Source organism: Lepisma saccharinum, chromosome 2 (assembly GCF_977018435.1).
Source record: "Lepisma saccharinum chromosome 2, izLepSacc3.1, whole genome shotgun sequence".
Lineage (NCBI taxonomy): Eukaryota > Metazoa > Arthropoda > Insecta > Zygentoma > Lepismatidae > Lepisma > Lepisma saccharinum.
The window spans coordinates 3674567-3698596 of NC_139230.1; the positions used below are offsets into that span (position 1 = coordinate 3674567).

The 24030-nt window shown below is 38.4% G+C and overlaps 1 protein-coding gene across 1 annotated transcript in view; it reads left to right on the top strand.

Moving 5' to 3' along the window:
- LOC145983871 (uncharacterized) overlaps window positions 1-24030 on the top strand; it is a 78262-nt gene that overhangs the window by 22558 nt on the left and 31674 nt on the right. Inside the window, exons 3-10 of the mRNA XM_083116938.1 lie at window positions 947-1066; window positions 2533-2652; window positions 4121-4240; window positions 5707-5826; window positions 7290-7409; window positions 19563-19684; window positions 20319-20426; window positions 23113-23239. Of these exons, the coding sequence (XP_082973064.1) occupies window positions 947-1066; window positions 2533-2652; window positions 4121-4240; window positions 5707-5826; window positions 7290-7409; window positions 19563-19684; window positions 20319-20426; window positions 23113-23239 (957 nt within the window). The remainder of the gene's footprint in view (window positions 1-946; window positions 1067-2532; window positions 2653-4120; window positions 4241-5706; window positions 5827-7289; window positions 7410-19562; window positions 19685-20318; window positions 20427-23112; window positions 23240-24030) is intronic.

Sequence of the window (24030 nt, forward strand, 5' to 3'; positions counted from 1 at the left end):
CCTACATTTTGATCTACTTTCTACTTGTCACAATTTTTGTGTTGATTTTGGCAAATATTTGCATTAGTACATACGTATATTACTGAATTTTACTATAGTTATGTATTATTTATCCTCTAATCATTAGTTAGTATGTGGTAAGTGTTAAGTAAAAGTTCACTGCTGATACCCCTCTCCCAATTGTCAGTTTCTGTTCAGTTTCCCTTCTCATTATTACTTTTACAAGTGAAATTTCTAAATACTTGATTAAGTGTTGCACAAGTGTTTAAGTACATGAATTGCCCTAAAGACTTGGTCCGGAAAACCTGGAAGTTGTGTTTTTATGACATTGCAGACACCCTGCCTAACCAGTCAGACAAGCAAAAGCAATGAAATATGATGTTACTACTCTTGTACTGTCAGCATTCAGAGCATGTTGGGTCACTAAGCTTCAAGAATTGTCGTATTGAAAATTTCTCCTTTTAAGACAAGTAGCAAAAGTGAGGGAATATTTTCATTGAATTATAATTGCCGTACCTTTGTTTTCCTCAGTTGCATGGTGTATATTATTGTTGCCATTTGAAACGTTTAAGCCGTGACTTAATTGTGTATATATATATATATATATTATAATATAATATAATATATATATAATCTTATGTAGATTTTCATCGAAAAATGCAGACAAAAATGCAATCCGTGCCATTGCTCTACCACTGAGCTACCAAGGTGGCCTGGCTTCCCCTGCATTTTCGCTGGCACGGTTTTACCTGTGTGAAATCGTCTCTGCAAGTGCTACTGCACTTATGTATATTTGGCAGAAAAATGTGTAAAAATAAAAACTCAAATTCTGGGGAAAATAATGGTTAAGTTCCTTTTAATTGTTGCTGTTGTAGTGTAATTATTTATCAGATTTAATGTTCAGGAGATATTATTTCTTACACAAACTTTACTGTTATTTCTGTAGATGGTCCTTCCCAAAATGAGGCTACTGAGATTGGAAGTTTGGCACGTAACACTGACTCAAATGTGACAATGGAAGGAAAAGGTTTGCATGTCATTCATTCAAGCAATATGCCAGAGACAGGTATGTAAAATATTACTTAACACAACTTGTTAATCCATATTGCTGTACATGATTATTCTATGCTAGGATTTCAACCTGTAATTTATCCTTGTTCCTAGGATTTTCTTTTTATTTGGGTGTTAAGGATGGACTTAATAATGAAATTGTTACTGATACTGATTGAGCACCAGTATAAAAATTTACTGATAATAACTGGTATTCTGCCTCTGATATAAAATTGCAAATGTTGCACAAAGACCTTGAGTGTTTGCACTTTCTTTGTGTTTCTTGGCCATATGACTGGGCATCTGTGTCGGCTCATCCTAGAATTTACTTCTTATTGCAAAAGTCTGGGAGATTTACTGAGTTTCTGGAAAAATCAATATTTTTGTAGAAGTGTACTATAAGTAGGGTTTTGAAGAAACTGGAAAGGACAAGCAAGCAAGTTTACATTTTTTTTGTGGACAAACTATCCTTCAACTTGATATATATTACCCGTAGTTACAGTAGAAATTGTACATGGAATAATCTAGAAAAAGAGCCTACGTTTTGATCTACTTTCTACTTGTCACAATTTTTGTGTTGAGTTTGGTAAATATTTGCATTAGTACATACGTATATTACTGAATTTTACTATAGTTATGTATTATTTATCCTCTAATCATTAGTTAGTATGTGGTAAGTGTTAAGTAAAAGTTCACTGCTGATACCCCTCTCCCAATTGTCAGTTTCTGTTCAGTTTCCCTTCTCATTATTACTTTTACAAGTGAAATTTCTAAATACTTGATTAAGTGTTGCACAAGTGTTTAAGTACATGAATTGCCCTAAAGACTTGGTCCGGAAAACCAGGAAGTTGTGTTTTTATGACATTGCAGACACCCTGCCTAACCAGTCAGACAAGCAAAAGCAATGAAATATGATGTTACTACTCTTGTACTGTCAGCATTCAGAGCATGTTGGGTCACTAAGCTTCAAGAATTGTCGTATTGAAAATTTCTCCTTTTAAGACAAGTAGCAAAAGTGAGGGAATATTTTCATTGAATTATAATTGCCGTACCTTTGTTTTCCTCAGTTGCATGGTGTATATTATTGTTGCCATTTGAAACGTTTAAGCCGTGACTTAATTGTGTATATATATATATATATATTATAATATAATATAATATATATATAATCTTATGTAGATTTTCATCGAAAAATGCAGACAAAAATGCAATCCGTGCCATTGCTCTACCACTGAGCTACCAAGGTGGCCTGGCTTCCCCTGCATTTTCGCTGGCACGGTTTTACCTGTGTGAAATCGTCTCTGCAAGTGCTACTGCACTTATGTATATTTGGCAGAAAAATGTGTAAAAATAAAAACTCAAATTCTGGGGAAAATAATGGTTAAGTTCCTTTTAATTGTTGCTGTTGTAGTGTAATTATTTATCAGATTTAATGTTCAGGAGATATTATTTCTTACACAAACTTTACTGTTATTTCTGTAGATGGTCCTTCCCAAAATGAGGCTACTGAGATTGGAAGTTTGGCACGTAACACTGACTCAAATGTGACAATGGAAGGAAAAGGTTTGCATGTCATTCATTCAAGCAATATGCCAGAGACAGGTATGTAAAATATTACTTAACACAACTTGTTAATCCATATTGCTGTACATGATTATTCTATGCTAGGATTTCAACCTGTAATTTATCCTTGTACCTAGGATTTTCTTTTTATTTGGGTGTTAAGGATGGACTTAATAATGAAATTGTTACTGATACTGATTGAGCACCAGTATAAAAATTTACTGATAATAACTGGTATTCTGCCTCTGATATAAAATTGCAAATGTTGCACAAAGACCTTGAGTGTTTGCACTTTCTTTGTGTTTCTTGGCCATATGACTGGGCATCTGTGTCGGCTCATCCTAGAATTTACATCTTATTGCAAAAGTCTGGGAGATTTACTGAGTTTCTGGAAAAATCAATATTTTTGTAGAAGTGTACTATAAGTAGGGTTTTGAAGAAACTGGAAAGGACAAGCAAGCAAGTTTACATTTTTTTTGTGGACAAACTATCCTTCAACTTGATATATATTACCCGTAGTTACAGTAGAAATTGTACATGGAATAATCTAGAAAAAGAGCCTACGTTTTGATCTACTTTCTACTTGTCACAATTTTTGTGTTGAGTTTGGTAAATATTTGCATTAGTACATACGTATATTACTGAATTTTACTATAGTTATGTATTATTTATCCTCTAATCATTAGTTAGTATGTGGTAAGTGTTAAGTAAAAGTTCACTGCTGATACCCCTCTCCCAATTGTCAGTTTCTGTTCAGTTTCCCTTCTCATTATTACTTTTACAAGTGAAATTTCTAAATACTTGATTAAGTGTTGCACAAGTGTTTAAGTACATGAATTGCCCTAAAGACTTGGTCCGGAAAACCTGGAAGTTGTGTTTTTATGACATTGCAGACACCCTGCCTAACCAGTCAGACAAGCAAAAGCAATGAAATATGATGTTACTACTCTTGTACTGTCAGCATTCAGAGCATGTTGGGTCACTAAGCTTCAAGAATTGTCGTATTGAAAATTTCTCCTTTTAAGACAAGTAGCAAAAGTGAGGGAATATTTTCATTGAATTATAATTGCCGTACCTTTGTTTTCCTCAGTTGCATGGTGTATATTATTGTTGCCATTTGAAACGTTTAAGCCGTGACTTAATTGTGTATATATATATATATATATATTATAATATAATATAATATATATATAATCTTATGTAGATTTTCATCGAAAAATGCAGACAAAAATGCAATCCGTGCCATTGCTCTACCACTGAGCTACCAAGGTGGCCTGGCTTCCCCTGCATTTTCGCTGGCACGGTTTTACCTGTGTGAAATCGTCTCTGCAAGTGCTACTGCACTTATGTATATTTGGCAGAAAAATGTGTAAAAATAAAAACTCAAATTCTGGGGAAAATAATGGTTAAGTTCCTTTTAATTGTTGCTGTTGTAGTGTAATTATTTATCAGATTTAATGTTCAGGAGATATTATTTCTTACACAAACTTTACTGTTATTTCTGTAGATGGTCCTTCCCAAAATGAGGCTACTGAGATTGGAAGTTTGGCACGTAACACTGACTCAAATGTGACAATGGAAGGAAAAGGTTTGCATGTCATTCATTCAAGCAATATGCCAGAGACAGGTATGTAAAATATTACTTAACACAACTTGTTAATCCATATTGCTGTACATGATTATTCTATGCTAGGATTTCAACCTGTAATTTATCCTTGTTCCTAGGATTTTCTTTTTATTTGGGTGTTAAGGATGGACTTAATAATGAAATTGTTACTGATACTGATTGAGCACCAGTATAAAAATTTACTGATAATAACTGGTATTCTGCCTCTGATATAAAATTGCAAATGTTGCACAAAGACCTTGAGTGTTTGCACTTTCTTTGTGTTTCTTGGCCATATGACTGGGCATCTGTGTCGGCTCATCCTAGAATTTACTTCTTATTGCAAAAGTCTGGGAGATTTACTGAGTTTCTGGAAAAATCAATATTTTTGTAGAAGTGTACTATAAGTAGGGTTTTGAAGAAACTGGAAAGGACAAGCAAGCAAGTTTACATTTTTTTTGTGGACAAACTATCCTTCAACTTGATATATATTACCCGTAGTTACAGTAGAAATTGTACATGGAATAATCTAGAAAAAGAGCCTACGTTTTGATCTACTTTCTACTTGTCACAATTTTTGTGTTGAGTTTGGTAAATATTTGCATTAGTACATACGTATATTACTGAATTTTACTATAGTTATGTATTATTTATCCTCTAATCATTAGTTAGTATGTGGTAAGTGTTAAGTAAAAGTTCACTGCTGATACCCCTCTCCCAATTGTCAGTTTCTGTTCAGTTTCCCTTCTCATTATTACTTTTACAAGTGAAATTTCTAAATACTTGATTAAGTGTTGCACAAGTGTTTAAGTACATGAATTGCCCTAAAGACTTGGTCCGGAAAACCTGGAAGTTGTGTTTTTATGACATTGCAGACACCCTGCCTAACCAGTCAGACAAGCAAAAGCAATGAAATATGATGTTACTACTCTTGTACTGTCAGCATTCAGAGCATGTTGGGTCACTAAGCTTCAAGAATTGTCGTATTGAAAATTTCTCCTTTTAAGACAAGTAGCAAAAGTGAGGGAATATTTTCATTGAATTATAATTGCCGTACCTTTGTTTTCCTCAGTTGCATGGTGTATATTATTGTTGCCATTTGAAACGTTTAAGCCGTGACTTAATTGTGTATATATATATATATATATTATAATATAATATAATATATATATAATCTTATGTAGATTTTCATCGAAAAATGCAGACAAAAATGCAATCCGTGCCATTGCTCTACCACTGAGCTACCAAGGTGGCCTGGCTTCCCCTGCATTTTCGCTGGCACGGTTTTACCTGTGTGAAATCGTCTCTGCAAGTGCTACTGCACTTATGTATATTTGGCAGAAAAATGTGTAAAAATAAAAACTCAAATTCTGGGGAAAATAATGGTTAAGTTCCTTTTAATTGTTGCTGTTGTAGTGTAATTATTTATCAGATTTAATGTTCAGGAGATATTATTTCTTACACAAACTTTACTGTTATTTCTGTAGATGGTCCTTCCCAAAATGAGGCTATTGAGATTGGAAGTTTGGCACGTAACACTGACTCAAATGTGACAATGGAAGGAAAAGGTTTGCATGTCATTCATTCAAGCAATATGCCAGAGACAGGTATGTAAAATATTACTTAACACAACTTGTTAATCCATATTGCTGTACATGATTATTCTATGCTAGGATTTCAACCTGTAATTTATCCTTGTTCCTAGGTTTTTCTTTTTATTTGGGTGTTAAAGATGGACTTAATAATGAAATTGTTACTGATACTGATTGAGCACCAGTATAAAAATTTACTGATAATAACTGGAATTCTGCCTCTGATATAAAATTGCAAATGTTGCACAAAGACCTTGAGTGTTTGCACTTTCTTTGTGTTTCTTGGCCATATGACTGGGCATCTGTGTCGGCTCATCCTAGAATTTACTTCTTATTGCAAAAGTCTGGGAGATTTACTGAGTTTCTGGAAAAATCAATATTTTTGTAGAAGTGTACTATAAGTAGGGTTTTGAAGAAACTGGAAAGGACAAGCAAGCAAGTTTACATTTTTTTGTGGACAAACTATCCTTCAACTTGATATATATTACCCGTAGTTACAGTAGAAATTGTACATGGAATAATCTAGAAAAAGAGCCTACATTTTGATGTACTTTCTACTTGTCACAATTTTTGTGTTGATTTTGGCAAATATTTGCATTAGTACATACGTATATTACTGAATTTTACTATAGTTATGTATTATTTATCCTCTAATCATTAGTTAGTATGTGGTAAGTGTTAAGTAAAAGTTCACTGCTGATACCCCTCTCCCAATTGTCAGTTTCTGTTCAGTTTCCCTTCTCATTATTACTTTTACAAGTGAAATTTCTAAATACTTGATTAAGTGTTGCACAAGTGTTTAAGTACATGAATTGCCCTAAAGACTTGGTCCGGAAAACCTGGAAGTTGTGTTTTTATGACATTGCAGACACCCTGCCTAACCAGTCAGACAAGCAAAAGCAATGAAATATGATGTTACTACTCTTGTACTGTCAGCATTCAGAGCATGTTGGGTCACTAAGCTTCAAGAATTGTCGTATTGAAAATTTCTCCTTTTAAGACAAGTAGCAAAAGTGAGGGAATATTTTCATTGAATTATAATTGCCGTACCTTTGTTTTCCTCAGTTGCATGGTGTATATTATTGTTGCCATTTGAAACGTTTAAGCCGTGACTTAATTGTGTATATATATATATATATTATAATATAATATAATATATATATAATCTTATGTAGATTTTCATCGAAAAATGCAGACAAAAATGCAATCCGTGCCATTGCTCTACCACTGAGCTACCAAGGTGGCCTGGCTTCCCCTGCATTTTCGCTGGCACGGTTTTACCTGTGTGAAATCATCTCTGCAAGTGCTACTGCACTTATGTATATTTGGCAGAAAAATGTGTAAAAATAAAAACTCAAATTCTGGGGAAAATAATGGTTAAGTTCCTTTTAATTGTTGCTGTTGTAGTGTAATTATTTATCAGATTTAATGTTCAGGAGATATTATTTCTTACACAAACTTTACTGTTATTTCTGTAGATGGTCCTTCCCAAAATGAGGCTACTGAGATTGGAAGTTTGGCACGTAACACTGACTCAAATGTGACAATGGAAGGAAAAGGTTTGCATGTCATTCATTCAAGCAATATGCCAGAGACAGGTATGTAAAATATTACTTAACACAACTTGTTAATCCATATTGCTGTACATGATTATTCTATGCTAGGATTTCAACCTGTAATTTATCCTTGTTCCTAGGTTTTTCTTTTTATTTGGGTGTTAAGGATGGACTTAATAATGAAATTGTTACTGATACTGATTGAGCACCAGTATAAAAATTTACTGATAATAACTGGTATTCTGCCTCTGATATAAAATTGCAAATGTTGCACAAAGACCTTGAGTGTTTGCACTTTCTTTGTGTTTCTTGGCCATATGACTGGGCATCTGTGTCGGCTCATCCAAGTTGACCACTCCGCTTTTGCCGCCATTTTGAGGTCAGTCTTTTGGCAAAGTGTCGGACATGAACACTCCCATGAAGTTTCTCACGTCGAACAGTTCGGCTAGAGATTCAATATCTTCGTTTGAAAGGGGTACTTTTTTTAAGGTTGAATTTCTTCAATGCTGCAGCGGAAGTTTCCTGCTTCTTCGTTCTTCTTCATCATCATCCCACTCCGGAACCCGTAGTAGCGTCGTGCATCTTGCTTTCCATGGCGAGGTTGTACCTTTTCTGCTCTTCGAGCCCTTTTGTGTTCTTCTTGGCGTCGATCCCGGTTTTGGCGATCGGTCACTGCAACCCGCAAGGCTTCCCATGGCTCCCAGAGCCGCAAGGATAGCAGGTATACTGATAATGAAACCTCCTTGCTTTCTTTGAGCCTTCGATTTTTGCAACTTGCTCAGCTGCGGTCGGCTGAACAAAAGTTTCATCCCGTGACCCTTCTTTAAACATTTCATTTTCTTATCGCGTTGTTTTTTCGTGAGTATGTAATCTATGCCCGGCATGTTTTTTAGTTTTGAATAGGGAACTTGATACACAACGCCTTTTGGTTGCATGTTTAAGAAGTAAAGCTGTTGATGGGTTTATTATAAATGATTGGCCCGATTTCATAAATTCACTGTAGCTTTATTATTTGACATATTGTCAATAAACTTTGCAGACGTCTAGAAAAACTCAAAAAGTTTTTTTTGTGACATATTACAAGTGTTCTATATGTTCCCCCCTAGCAATTCTGGAAATATCAAGTCGATAGTCAAGTTCTTCCCACACTCGGTGCAGCATGTCCCTATCAAGGCTTCTGCTTCAATCGTTTCCGTAAGATCTTCCAAATGTGTAATGTGTGGAATGTTCAGCTCTCTGCTTGCTTTGTTCGTCGACTTCTGTTGGCTTTGTGCAAATCTCGCTCACACGTGCTCAACCGTTTCTTCAGTCACTGTAGGCCGACCAGTCGATTTCCCCTTACAGAGGCATTCTGAAGCTGTAAATTGTGCATACCATCGCCAAATGGACTTGGCAGTTGGTGGATCTTTGTTGAACTTCGTTTTTAAGTGTCGTTGCACTGTTACGACAGACTGATGTGAATGAAACTCGAGCACAACATAAGCTTTCTCTCTGCCTGTCGCCATATTGAATAAATGCTCACTGCTGCACTCTTGTGGCAGAAATCAGAAACGAACCTGCAACAAAAAAAAAACTGTTTGAGTTTTTCTACACGTCAGCAAAGTTTCTTGACAATATGTCAAATAATAAAGCTGCAGTGAATTTATGAATTTGGGTCAATCATTTATAATAACCCTGTATTATCTACTATTATTATTTACGAATTGCCTACCATTTTCAGTAGATCCATCTATGAACTGACTTCTTCAGGATTTCTTCAAGTGCCCCCTTGCCCCGAAGTCAACATTGTAGGACTTATGAAAACAAAAAAGTGAAGGTGAAAAGGATTGTAGGAATCAAAAAGTGTGCAGTAATATGATACGGAAGTGTTTGTATGCATGTTTCGGTGCTGTGTACAAAGTAGGATTGTGATTTATTTTGGGCAAATATCACAAGTCTTGAGGCTCCCTTCGATCAGAGAATAGCCCCAGGGAATGGTGTGTATTCCGCAATTTAAAATTTGTCTTTTTTTGTCTTTCGGATCAAATGCCACTCTGTTCAATTTTACGGTTTTCACATCATGATCCTTGCTCTGTATTCTGCTTTCTGTCTTCATGATGGAGCGTTCGGTCTTGAGGCATGCTACGTAGTCGTCGATCTTCAGTTTTTGCTGAACTGTGCTTTTCCCAACACCCTTAGATTTCTTGATGACAACATTATCTGTCCTGATGCAGTACACCTTTGATCGAAGGCCAACAAACTCCCTGATGACTTTGATGTTCATCTCGTCCTTCATCAACCCGGGCACTTTCTTGTTTCTTGCTTGAATGCCGTATACATTCAGCTGCAGATATCCTGAAGTGTCGAAATGTTCTTTCAATGCTCCTTCCATGTCTTTGTAAGGATCCTCCTTCATTACATAGACAAATCTTTCCGTGTCCATGTACGCTATCTGGATGTTTTCATTGAATTTTGGTTTCATGACATTGTAATGAAACTGGTACATCTTCAGTTTCGACAACTCCAAGATGGTGGCACCAACGTAAGTCGGTTTGTTAAATGCAATGTTATGTTTGTTTAGATGTAACAATGTTAGATTTTCAGAGAAAATTTTTCTACTCTTAAATCGCGGGTTGCCAACCCACTTCTTGCATTTCTTGGCATCTGAGACGATCTTGATGTCTTGATATTTTCTAACATTTTCCATGGACTTTCCATAGATGGCATTGTTCATCAGCTTATAGATATCTTTGTCAAGGTCGGATGTTGCTGCCTGTCGCCTTTTGGTGTTCTTGTCAATATATGACTCTAGCCATTCACTTTGAAGGAATGATAAAACCCTGTGCACTTTGGTGATCACAAGACCCTGCTCGAGATAAAATTTCAGAAGTTTGCAGTGTACCACGTATCGTTCCTTTGGCTCCAATGTCAGAAGCAATTTAGCTTGATTGGAGTTGGGGGGATATTTCAGTTCGGGTGCCAATGGAAGATCGGAATCCGATGCGTGCAATTTCATTGGGTAGTCCAAGTCCACCTCTGCGAAGAATCCTTCACTTCCTTCAAAATTTTCATTTTTAAGGCAATCTTCCAGAGCTACATTTGTCATGTCGGTTTCCCACCATAAATTTCCACGTGGTAGCTTCTGCGTCATGGCGTATCCGTACAAGTTGTTAGCGTCCAGATACATGATGTAGGTTGTTTCCAGATCCGAATTGTACTCGTCGGCCATGTAGTTATTGTTGGCTTGTGCATGGCGCAAGGAGCATTGAACTATACCTCCCCTGATGCTCTTTTTTGCGAAAAGCTGCATGTCACATTGCTCTTCTCTGAAGAGAGGTAATTGAATGTTGGTGGATTTTAACATGGCATTCCACGTCATGGCCGGTAGGCTCACGAAGTGAGCTGGGTCGATCTTGTACTCTTTGATTGCTGTTTGACGAAATGCTTGGAGCACCTCGAAGAGAAGCAGTACATCGAGTTCCAGGTATCGATCGTGGAAATCGCCCAGGGTTTGACAACTGAATTCCTTCCACATATGCTCGGCATGCGCATAGTCTTTCGAAGAGCAATCCGAATCTGTCAATCTTGAACTGAAAGCTTCTCTTGGCGGGAGTTGCGTTTCATCAAAGTTTGAGGCACTGTCGACATACTCGTAGGGGTACACGCCTTTTCTACGGATGAGGTCTAATGGCACATCGTGGAAACGATCTCTGGTGACATCTAGTCGGTCCAGCTTGGCAACGCATTTGTCCAAGCTCGCCTGCAGAAAGCGGTACGAGTCAAGAAATCGCATCTCGACTTCTCTTCATCCAGGCTTCTTATCTGCAGCACACATGGAACAACTATCTCTGCAGGGAATTTTCTTCTTGTCGTCTGAAATATGATAACCCAGAGAAACATCCATCCACTTGCTGATGGTTATGTAATTCTCCTCATTCACAGCAATCACTTGGATACGGTTTCTGTCATAACCGGGCTCTTTGACAAAATGGTGAAGACTGTAATTGCTAAGGTTGTGAAGAAATATGGGCACGAACTTGGCCGTTGTTATCTGCAAGTTGCAGTCTCCGCAGTACGCACCGATGTATCGTCCAGTTATATGGTTGTGGTGTTTTACTTTTCTCGCAGTTAAATAATCAAATTTCTGGTTGCAGTTTTGACAGTTATTTGCCCGACAATAATAAAATTCTTCTTCTTCTGTGATGATTATATCCTTTTCCCTAAACAGAACCTTCCCCCATTCTTTTACTTCTTGCACTAGTGATTGGAGAAATCTCTTACCAGCCTCGGAGTCGCGGTAGAAATTGGGCCCCTTACTCTTCTCGTCGGCTCCATCGATCCAATGCATGTAGTATGCACAACTGCAGGGTTCATGCACCTGGTACGCGGTAGTTGAGGACTTCGACGGATCAGGATCGCAGATGGCCATCGGCTTCAGGAAACCTCAAAGTCGGCGGTGATTACCACAGGGACCTCCAGCAGGGCCTTGTGCTTCCTGAACTCATGGACGCCCCCCGGGAACACATATCTTGAAGGTTTATGTTGCCTGCATTCCCTGAGATGATGTCCTTGGCTGGACTTTTACCTTGCTCGTCGAAAGATATCAAGCAGCGATGACAGATTTCGATGGGAGCTCTGTGTTTCGTCATTTCACTTCAGACCAGCCTCGAAAGGTTTCGAATGAGGCAGTAATGATGATCTTGCTAATTTTTGATCAGCAACATGTTTACTACCCTAACTTCTACATGATTTTCATCGACGTCGCTGATACGAATCGGATAATATAATAGCCCTCAAGATAATAGACGTACACATTAACAGCAATTGGGATTTCGTTCTTTTTGTTGTAAGCCTTTTCAAAATTTTTGATGTCACACAGTTCCACGGGAAATTTCACATCTGGGAAATACTCATCCAATTCATTTTTTCATAACTCATACGTTGCCACACGGTTCGCGTTGTTTTCCTTTGGGTGTAAATGATCAAGGATGCACCATTTAAAACACTGTGTGTCCTTATTTTGTATGTTCAGAACAGCATTTTTCTTCTTAATTTCGTCAGGGAGGTCGACGTACCTCGATCCAGATAGCAGATTATATTTGCTGACGTAAATGTTGAGGGTGTGCACAGTGTTGCAAATGCTCCAACCCGAACCCTTCTCTTGAAACTCTTCTTGTTTCCAAGTGAGTTCATCCACCAACTTGTCGTCGAGTTCATCTATTTCTTCTCTTTCATTTTCCAGCAGAAGTTGGTTCTTCGTCCTGCTGGGAAACACGTGTTTCTCCCCCGATGGTGTTTCTTCGACTTCGGAATCCAGGACCAGGTTGAATTTGAAGGGGCCTCCGTCAAGAGTGGAGTTCAAAATTCCGACCACTTCTTTCTTTTTATCCTTCAGGAAAATATTAACACCACAGGGTGAATGGCTCTGCAGACTGTAGTCCGCCAACATTTTCCTGAAGGCCGTTCTCTTCAGTTTCAAGACATCTCCGGGCTCTGAGACCTTTATTTTCTTTTGGACAGGTGTTTGGCTTGAATCAGGTTCTGGAAACTTTCGCTTTTGCATACCGCAGTGTTTTTGGTGTCTGGCAAAGTTATTTTGTGCCATTAGCTTACTGCATCTTTCACAAAGCTTGCTGACGTTGCTATCCACCTCTTTTGACGTTCCAGGGTGCTGCAAGCATCTTCTTTTGTGGTGAATTAAATTGGACTTGGTTTGAAGGACTTTGCAGTAGGGACAGTTGACTTTAGGTTCTCTTAGCTTCGGGACAGGGGATCGAGAGGATGAGCCTTGGGATTGGTCCATTTTCTGCAAGAAAATGGACACTTTTCAGATGCGTTTTTAAAGGGGCATGTTAATGGTAAACAGCACACTGTTATATTATTTGGGGGAACGTGCATTTCTATGCCCTTCATGTTTTTTATTAAAATTTTGAATCAATTTACTTAAATAGATTGGGTCCAAATTCGTAAATAAACAGTGAGGCACATCGAGTTTCTGAACAATATATTTGGACACTCCAGACATCGAGCCAGCACTGAATTTCTGAAATTCGACCAGGGAGTGAAGAAACTTTGTAGCGACTTACTGATGCTCCAGAATACTCTTTCTTCGAGTCTACAGGATGAAATCACGAGTCTACAGACAACACTAGTGGATTCTATCCTCAAAATCTAAGCGGAACTTGATTCCCTAGTCACCAAGTATACCGATTTAGCATCTTTGGAAAGTTTGACGGACATTCAGGAAGCGATAACCAACCTGCGAGATGAACTGTTCAAGCTTCAGAAATCTGGAGACGTCCTTCAGCTGAAAACCAAATTTGAGGAACAGAATGCAAACATCCAAGCTAGCTTGAGTGAGCTTCAAAGCATCATTGTAGGTATCAAGATTCAACTCGAAATGAACTCATCACCTGAAGACATTCTCCTGATTAAACAGGCGGTATCAGACTTACAAAATGAAATCGGGAGCTTTAGAGATAGTTTTGTTTCACTGGAATCATCCACTGAACTGGAGAACTCTGTGCAAACCATCAGGGAAAAACTTCAAATCGTCGAAGAGTCAATCAACAACCTTCCATTGTCCGAGGAAATCAAAGTCATAGGGAAGTCAGTGGCCAACATAAAACTCCAGCTCGAAACATACGAGGATTTCGGGAAGATCCAAGGCACTGTGGCATACATCGAGGACACTTTGGCAACCATGAAAACCGACCTCGCGAATATTCAGGAAGCGTTGGAATCGAAATTGCCTGGTATGACCAAAACCCTAAGCATAGTACAGCAGCAGATTGCCAGGCTGGAAAGCCTGAACATCGAAACTGAACTTTCCCACTTCCACCATCTGATCGATGACATACAGAGCAAGTTGGAAATCCTGCAGCAATCGACGCCCATGCAGGATGACATGATGCGACTCCAGGATGCCCTAAGTACTGTGGCCAACGCCACAGAATTCGAAGCCGTGAAGAATGCTTTGGCTGCACTGCAGGGTACCGTGGCTACTTTACCAACATCGCAGGAATTGAAGGGTGTCAAGCAAACAGTGAACCGAATACTCAAATCCGAGGACATAAAAAACATTCAAGAGGAAAATGCTCAATTTCAAGAAAACATCGCTGCCCTGCCCACCAACCAACACATCGATCAGCTGCATGCTCTGTTTGCCGAAATCAGAAACCAAGTACACGATCTCGCAATGCAAAATTCAAAGTTGAGACTCGTAGAAAGCCTGCAGCAGATTGTTACCAATGTCAAACTTCAAATCGGGAACGTGGAAGCGAGTCAAGAATCGGCCTTGACGAGTTTCAGTACTCAGCTTCGCAACCTGAACGAGCAGCTCAAGGTGCTTCATATAGATGTCAAGATCAAACCTTCATATGACAACATCATCACCTACATCACCGAGCATCTGTAACCCATGCAGAACAAACTAGACGATGTCCAGGATGAACTTCGAACCAATATCAACACATTGAACACCAACCTCGATAATTTGAAATCGAGAACAGTCATCGAGTTGTACAGCATCCCGAATTGCGAGTTCCCTTCCCCTTTCAACCCTCACAGCAAACTCTACATGCTGAATTCTGTCACAGCCTACCATTAATTTTACATCACGGGCAAATTTCAGTTTGTCAAGGTTTCGTACTGGTCGCTACCGCGAGCTCTACACTATCCAACCACGACGGTAACCGACATCGGCGACCAACCGAAAGTCAGAGGTATGGAACTGGTCGATTTTACACATCCTGAAAGCAGGGAGACTATATTTGTCGAGGATGCAACGCAACCCATACACATCGAAGTCGGCGACAAACTGTACATAGAAAACCCTACATTCTCCTCGGCGCAAAATCCTATCGTCAACGTGTTTCTTTTCTTGCATAATATGCAGTAATGGAAGAGAGACCAATGGGATTTTGTTATAAATCATATAATAGTCAAGTTTTTACCAAAAAAACTATGGGTTCGGCACTAATATTGGTTGTATATATATTTATATATGAGAAACAATGAGTGTTTGCATAGAAAATGATGATTTTTCCCTTTAAAAAATAAATAGTGTGAGCTCGTACTAAGTACGATACAGAATACAGTCTTATTGTACTACTTATAGATTATTTTTAATATTTCAACTTTTCCCCATCTCGTTCCCACCGAAGAAGATCAAATGTCAACACTTCTCTCGACAACCCAAAAAGTCATGGATTTGGCTCTAATATTGATTTTTTAAAATTATTTTATCATGTCGCCCCATTCCAACCCCTCCCCTGCCAAAGGGATATGAAATTGAACATAAATGGAATCGAGCATGCAGTTATTCATCTTGGGGTGTAAGGGGTGGGTGGCCTTCCACGTAGTACACCCAAATGTCAACCTCACTTCCACATTAGTGCACCCTGGACTGAAGACAAACGAGGTTCTGGCGACTGGCCCCATGGCCAGTATAATTTTGTTTGTATTGTCCTATTGTCCTTATGTGTGCTGAGTGCCCCTTTACAGCCTCAGCTTTTAACTGAAGTCAGAACATTTTAAGATTTTTAATTACACAACATTCGAGTTGTTCTTTGTACTGATAAGGAGCTGGCCCCCGTATAATGTGACGGGAGCAAAATAGCCTAAGTGCTGACGCTCCCACAATTTTAAAATCAAATTCAAATTCAAAGTTATTCATCTTGACAGCCTCAGAAAATATTGTTTTATCACTAATATCTGTTATTTTAACATTTTGCTCCTTCCCTTCCTTGTTTCAGGAATTGAAACCAGAAGTAACAAAATATGAAGAAAAGTAATTTTCTTCCTAATCCCTAATAACCCCCCCCCCCCACCATTCGTTTCTTTTTTCCCATTTTTTTTTGTCCACATCTCCTCTCTCCTTATCAAGGATTTTGTTGTTGTCGCTTTTCATAAGTTAGGTATAATGAAACAAGAATGTTTAAAGTTGAACAAAACTGATGTACTTACCCGAAGTATTGCAACAACAAGTTGAGTTGACTCACAGGCAGTTTATCTGGCTAATACCACACACGCTCGCACACGTACACCTTCGTATTTTTGAAGATACAAACAAACACCAGTACTCCGAGCTTCCTTATTGATCCAACTGCGGTTTTTGTGTTTTCGTCTTCCCACACTTGGTGGTGCCCCTCTCTCGCTCGCGTGGTGTCACGGATAATAGTATTGATCTTGTTGTAGTTAAGTCCACGATCTGGAGGCTTCCGCCACCTAGCGGGAGTTCGTAGAAGATGCGATTGTTGTTGAACACAAAAAAGATCTTACCGGTGTTCTCTTCAAACTGCCTCATGATGCCGTTCAAGTGGATGACCGTGGCGGCCAGCAGGTCGGTTCGAAAAGCGATCAAAGCCTCGTCGAGCAAGTCACGAGCTTTCACAAACTCCTCGCTTGATATCTTGAAGTACTTGGGAAGCAAGGCGCCGGGTTTCTTTCTGTTGTAGCCGAACACGTTCGTCAGCATGTTACAGTGCATCACTTTTTTTTCCCTGGTTAGACTATTTTATTTTTTTCCCTCTTGCTTCAAGAAAGATGTCGCTGGTGCAATTAGCAACTGATTCTCTTGCCCTGAAGAGCAACAGTTTGCCTCACAAGGCAAATTTATAGCTTATGGCTAATACAGTAAAGAGTTTTCTAGCAAAGTAAACAACACCAAAATCCTTTACTTCCATGCATGCTACTCAGTTTTTGTTTTCTCAGTTAATAATGCAAGAAAAGAGCCGGATGGCGAAAATGGCTCCTGGGCCTTGCTAGAAAAAATCTTGAATTTTATTTTTCTCACTTTTTGTGTTGTGGAAATAACCACGAGGGTATGCGAACCTTTACCCTACAAGGGAAATAACCACGAGGGTATGCGAGCCCATTTACCCTTTTTTATTGAAAAAGTTGCCTCTTCTGCCATCTGTGCTAAGAGAATTTCTTCTCCGCCACTTCCGTCGTTGAGTCCTTACAAGGTACTACCATCCGGAGCCAGATGGACCAAGATTTTTTTTTAAAAAAGAAGAAGAAAAAAAAAGAGGTATTACTCCTCTAGGTTCCTCCACCTTCTCAGCCGTTGAGATGACCATCCGTCTTCTTCCCCCTTAGGAGTCATTGACCGTTAGGTTGCTTCTTAGTCTGGCTCTTCCTCCATAGCCTGCCTGGCATGGGTGACCCTACTGGTAGCTAAGCTACCTCCTGTATAGCCTAGGGGATCATCATAGCACACAAGCCCCACCACCAACTACAAGGTTAGTTGTTAAATTTTGCCTGGATTGTTAAATTTACAGGTACAGTCCAGACTTTATAGCAAACTTTTCCATTGAATTTCATTGTTTACACTTTGCGCTATGTTTTTCTCGCATTTATCCTACGTTGCAACATTGGAGAATTGGCGGTACTATGGTATTGAATATTTCAAAAAATGGAATCACTTTTCAAGTTCTGTGAGTGTTCAATTCTTTGTTTGTATAATCTCTAGTTGCGCAATCAATAATATATACTGCTGGACAAAAAAAAAATGGACACCTTAATATTTGACATCTGAATTGCAATTACTTATGAATTTACACTCTCAGTTAAGTATTGAACAATTAAACAATCATTATTGAACATTTTCCATAGTTTTTCCATTTATTATTTATCAATTTTTTTTATTAATTTACTCGTATTTACTTATTTGGAACACCTAGTAGGCTCAAAATTAATTTCATGCAATTTTGTTTTAATTTATTGATTTTCAATTCCTGTTGATGTTATTTTGTTTAATGTCTAGAGAGGCATGCATTTTGGTTCATAGTAACCATAGTAAGAGATATTATTGACATTGTCATTGCTGGTATTTTTCTTGCAAGTGTATTGTAAGTTCGCTAGCTTGAAAAGGAGACGTAAACAGGTAGTAAAAGCAGTAGCTCTTCGTGATGATGGTTGTAGTGTGCACTATATAGCTAGGGTGCTAAATATAGCACAAAGTACTATCCATGAAGCTCTCAGATGGTATGATGCAACTGGTTCCTATGGTAGAAGACCGGGTTCTGGCATTGTTCTGTTCGGAAATAATGCACAAGAGCACGGGAAGATCGTTAATGCATATCATAGTCTTAAGCGACCGTCTTACGACTTCAAATATTGTGGCACAATGTTTGAGAAATGTTCATAGATATGTGGTTTATTCACAAACAGTTCGTAGAAGACTGAATGAAAGTGGCTTATCATCTCGGAGGCTGGCTACAGGTCCCAGGTTGTTAGAACGTCACCGGAAGCGAAGACTGGAATTTGATACACAACACTTACATTGGAATGTGGACATCAGACAGGCGTGAACATGTGTATAGAAGTCCTAATGAGCATTATGCACAATGTTGTTTCATTGAAATAACACCCTTTGGAGGTGGTGGTGTCATGGTCCGGGGAGGTATCTCTTTACAAGGACGTACAGAGTTGGTTCTTGTAGAGAAAAGGGGCAGTGGCAGCTCTCATATATATTATAGAATGTGTGGCAGATCATGTAGTACCATATGCACCATTCATAGGCCCGGACTTTATTTTTATGCATGATAATGCGCATCCTCAAATTGTGAATATTGTCACGGAGTACTTGGATGAAGTTGCGATTAGAATGGCCACCACAAAGTCCGGACCTAAATCCGATAGAGCACGTCTGAGATCAACTGAAGCGACATATCAGAAACCGCGCAATAGTTCCAGAAACAATTGAAGAGCTAAGACATGCTATTCAAGAAGAATGGGAGCAGTTGGACCAAGAAGTGATTGCCAACCATATTCGAAGTATGCCATGGCAGTTACAAGCTGTAATTGATTGCAGGGGAGATAACACCCACTACTAGACAGCTTATATGTTCATAGATATGTGGATTATTCACAAATAGTTCGTAGAAGACTAAATAGATGTGTTAGTACCAGTTAACAATATTAAAAAAATATTGCTAAGATTTTTTTACTAATTTTTCTTTGGTAGTTTTCTGTAACTTTCGTTTATGTTCTAATTTAACTTATTAACAATAAATTTTAATTTGCTTTCTGTTGAATATATTCAAGTTTTCTTATTTCCAATAATCTCTGCAACATTTAGTTAGCCTTCGAATCAGAATTTATGCATTATCACAAAAAATGCAAGTGTCCGTTTTTTTTTTGTCCAGCAGTGTAGTAACTGTGTAGTGCAAATCAGATGTCATTAACACAAAGTATTTTTTATCATTATAGATGAACCTGAAGAGAAGAGTGTTATTTCCGTTGCAAAATGTTGGGCCCCACAAAGAAGCTCACAGTTGAAGCATAAACGTCACTGGCTAAAAATGGAAAACCTTCCTTTTGGTATTACACAGGTGAGAATATTCATCTGCCAGAAATGTAATACGCAATTAATAATAATATGCAATTCACGAAAAATTGATTAATTTTGCTGTAAATATTTGAGAAGCAAAATGGATATGTTTATTTTATGTAATAAGTGCAGTTTTTAAATCAAATTTGGGATTATATTCACAATTTTAAAACCAAAATGTAATTTTATATACCGCTATAATATCGAAATTTTGTTTTATTTACTGCTTTTGAACCCGAAATTGACTGTTTTTGTACTGAAATTTTGCTTTATTTATTTACCAAAAATATGTGCCTCTACTAATAGCACATTTATGTAGCTATCAGAATATTAAGTTTGTTCCTGTGTAAGAGTCCATCTTTACCTTTCAAATGTTTGCAGCAGAAATAGTCACATGGTCGTGATTTTGCATAATTCACATATTAAGTGAGATGCCAGAAAGTATTGTCATACATAATCATTAAATTTTATGCATAAGTTTATTTTGCAGTTTGTTTTGCATCATTTCATGACATACCATTTAGAAATTAACATCTCAGCATGTTGTTTCATATTTTCTGTTTCCGACAAAAATGAAATATGCATCTCTCTGTTCGATAATGATTTAATCCAATATATATATTTTTTTCTTTCAGCCTGAAATAATAGATTGGATAATGCAGTCAGGTAATTTTTTGCCAGAGGCAGGACATCCCATTCGTGAATGCCACCTTAATAAGAGCAAGAGGACTGCATTCCTGCAGGTGAGTAATTTTATTTGTACTCCACTGCAATTACAACTTCACATGGAATAAGGCAGGTTCAGAAGAATTTGTTTCAGTAGATGCAGGAGAGTTCTAAAATGTTCTCTTGTAGTTTTGCTGTTTCTTGAAAAAAGAAGCTCACCATATTGTGACTTAGACTTGGTATTTTGGGAAGTATGGCAGCTGTTTTAAGATGTCTAGGGCCAAGGAATAAAGCAGGCTTTCACTTCTCCACCCTCTATAGTTTTCTTTACATTAAATTTAAGGGGAGGAGTGACAATTTCACACCAGTTGTGCATTTATTTCAATATCGGCAGAATGGGCATTGCTACTAAAAACAGCCTCAACTAAACAAGAGAGAATGAAAATCTCTCCATGGAAGTGGTTTCTAAAGTTAATTATTAAACTAGACACGATGTTTGAAAAATATGATCCCACGTATTCCTTAGAGTGAATCAACTTCAAGTTACAATTAATCAAATGGGAGTTTCGACTTTTCCCACAACTAATAAGTGGTTTAATGTGTCCTTTTTCAGTCCACGTGCCTTCCTACGTCATTGGATGTTTGATATTCATGAGAGAATTAATGAAATAATGCTTCCATATGCATAATGCATTTCTCCTTGCCTCCTATGGACATCCTTGCAGTGTTGTCCTGATGAGCATAAAAGAGCTAAATTTCACCTTAAATGGAGCTAAAGTTGACTTTCAAGGAGCTATATTTAGGAAGGCTGAATAAAGTGCCTCCTAGGGTAATTTTAGTTGTCAAGGGGTTGGGGGTTCTGCTGTTACTGTCAACTTTAAAGTGATGATAATATATTCCTAGTTTTCACTGTCTAGAACTGTCAGCATCACCCATCTCAATAATCCACTGATGGTTGTATGAACTCTAAAATAAAGGATTCTCAGATAACAGTATTATGTCATCTTCACCTCAGCCATGGCGATATGTAAAAGTAGCTGGGGAAGTAAGAGTGGGTGGGGTGATTCAGCCAATATAACAATATCACGTCACATGCAAAAAGTATGGTGGGTGGTAGCCAATAATCACAACATAGAGGGGCAGGCACGAGGGTGCCACAATTCACAGCCAAATGAGTGCATGAAAGAGCCAGATCTGGCTCCCAAAGAGCTAAGTTGGCAACAGTGCTTCCCAACTGCCACAGAGAGAAGGACCTTGGAGAAATTGTCCCTCATCCCCTTAAGCAGATTGAATGAATATGAAATAAATATGGTTTAATTGCGAAGTAAAAAAATGTGCATGTTTTATTATTGTCATGCACATATGACATTTAAGTGTTCAGCCATAATTAACCCGTAACTGGCATGGTGCCAGATTGTAACGTAAAGGGCGTGACGTGATCCGATGGACCACCCACTTGAATTCACTATTTCCATAAGTTATCAAAACCACAGGCAAAAATTGAGTTCAGGCAGCAAACCTATTGCGGTTTCTGCAAGAAGTTCAGAGGCTCCACCTCTTGGAGGTGCCCGCTTTCACTTCTGGTCAAACTCACAAACAGCAGGTGGCGCTGGTAAATTTCAAGCAACTGGGAAATGTGACATCACAGGAGACAGGTGCACGAGACATGTGCTTGCAAAGAAGCTGTCACACAGGCCATGGCATTGAAGAAAGTAACTCATCGCTGAGGGTTGACTATGATTATACAAAGCGCATGTAAAAAAAAGGGCCAATATTTTAAAAAAAAACAGAAAATGATAGAAGAAGAAATTTATTGTGATTGTTAAACAATTACATACCTTGGCTATGTTTTGACGTAGTCACCATTAACCTCCAGACATTTCTGATAGCCTGGCACAAGCTTCCGTATACCCTCTGCGTACAAATCTGCCTCCTGAGAGCGCAGCCAGTCCAGAACTGATGTCTTGAGCACATCACTGTCGTTGAAACGCTTCGATGCAAGCCAGTTTTTCAGGTGAAGAAAAAGAAAGAAATCACTGGGGACAAGGTTGGGGCTGTAAGGGGGATGATTGAATAGTTCCCATCGAAATCTTTGAATTGTCTCAACAGTACGAGCAGCTGTGTATGGGCTGACGTTGTCATGGATCAGAAAAATTCCAGAGCGTAGCATTCCTCTCCGCCGATTTTGGATGGCTCGTCGCAGATTATTGAGTGTTTCGCAATACCCCAGGTTGTCTGTCACAATTCGATGCACTGTTTTCACAGACACTTCTGGAATATCTTTTGCGAGTTCAGATATTGTGAACCAGCAATTGGAACGCACTTTCTTGTTAACGTGTTCCATCAGATCGTCCATCTGAACACTAGCCCTTCTGCTACGTTCATTGTCATGGACATTTGAACGACCTTCCCTAAACACACTGCACCATTGCAGATCTTCCTTTTACTCATCACTGTCGGTCCATAAATGGCACACAATTCCCGATGGATGTCAGCTGCATTCTGTCCTTTGGCATTCAGAAATCATATGACATATCGCACTTCACATTTGGTGGGATTTTGTATTATGGCAGGGGGGGAGAGGGTGAGATGCAGTAATAAGGTTGAAATGGAGAAACTGTCTGTTTGTGCCCTTGAATTTTTGGAAAGTTCACCTTGAAAACCAAGAATTTACTTGAATTTTATTGTAGTCCTAGAGTGGCTACCCTGAATAGTGTTGGATATCGACAGTTCATATGCATATTTGATGCTTTCTCTTTCCAGCTGAGGTCCATTGGGGAGGGCATAGATTTGATGGCACTAGATGGTAATTGCTTCAAGGGACAATCTGTACAGATCAGATGGCAGCCGAAATTCAACCCTCAAGTTTTGGAAAGTCCTTCTTTTGAAGGTAAGTTTACTCTTTACTGGAGGGCCCTTCAAGGGGCTGATATGAAACTAGTATTTTGATCTGATCTTTGATGTTCATGTTCCCATCTTTATAATATTATACCCATCTTCTAACACTGCTAGCACACATGCATACATCTCCATATGCAGGCTGAAATCTATTATGAATTTCAGCAGCAGGAATTCCCAGTTTAACATGGTAAGATTTTGGAAGAAGAACTGAAAACAACTATCAAAGAAATGTTAAACAATTGTAGCGAAACAGTCAAAAACCTTAAAGGGAAATATGGAAAGAGAATATGGAATATAGAAGATAGAGAGGGGAACATCAAAACAGAAAAAGAGGAAGTACTAAAAGTATGGAGTGAATACTATGGAGAAATGTTCAAACAAAATCAAGAAATGGAAGAGAGAGGTAATGCTTAAGAGAGAGTACAGGGTGATAGGTGCCAAGATAGAAATGGAATAGAATTGTTTGAAGTAGAGCTGGCAATAGAAAAGATAAAGCTGGTAAATTGGCAGGTGCAGATGAAATATCCCCAGAGCTTATCAAATATGGAGGAAAAGAGGTTATACGATTGATGTGGAGAATATGTAAAGAAGCATGGAAAAACAATAACGTACCAACAGACTGGGAGAAAAATTTAATAATACCAATTTACAAGAAGGGTAGTACAATCAAGTGCGAGAATTACGGAGCCATATGCCTGTTCTCAGTAGCTATGAAGGTCTACACAAGAATTCTGGATATGAAATTACGAAACGAAGTGGTAAACAGACTTGAAGAGGAGC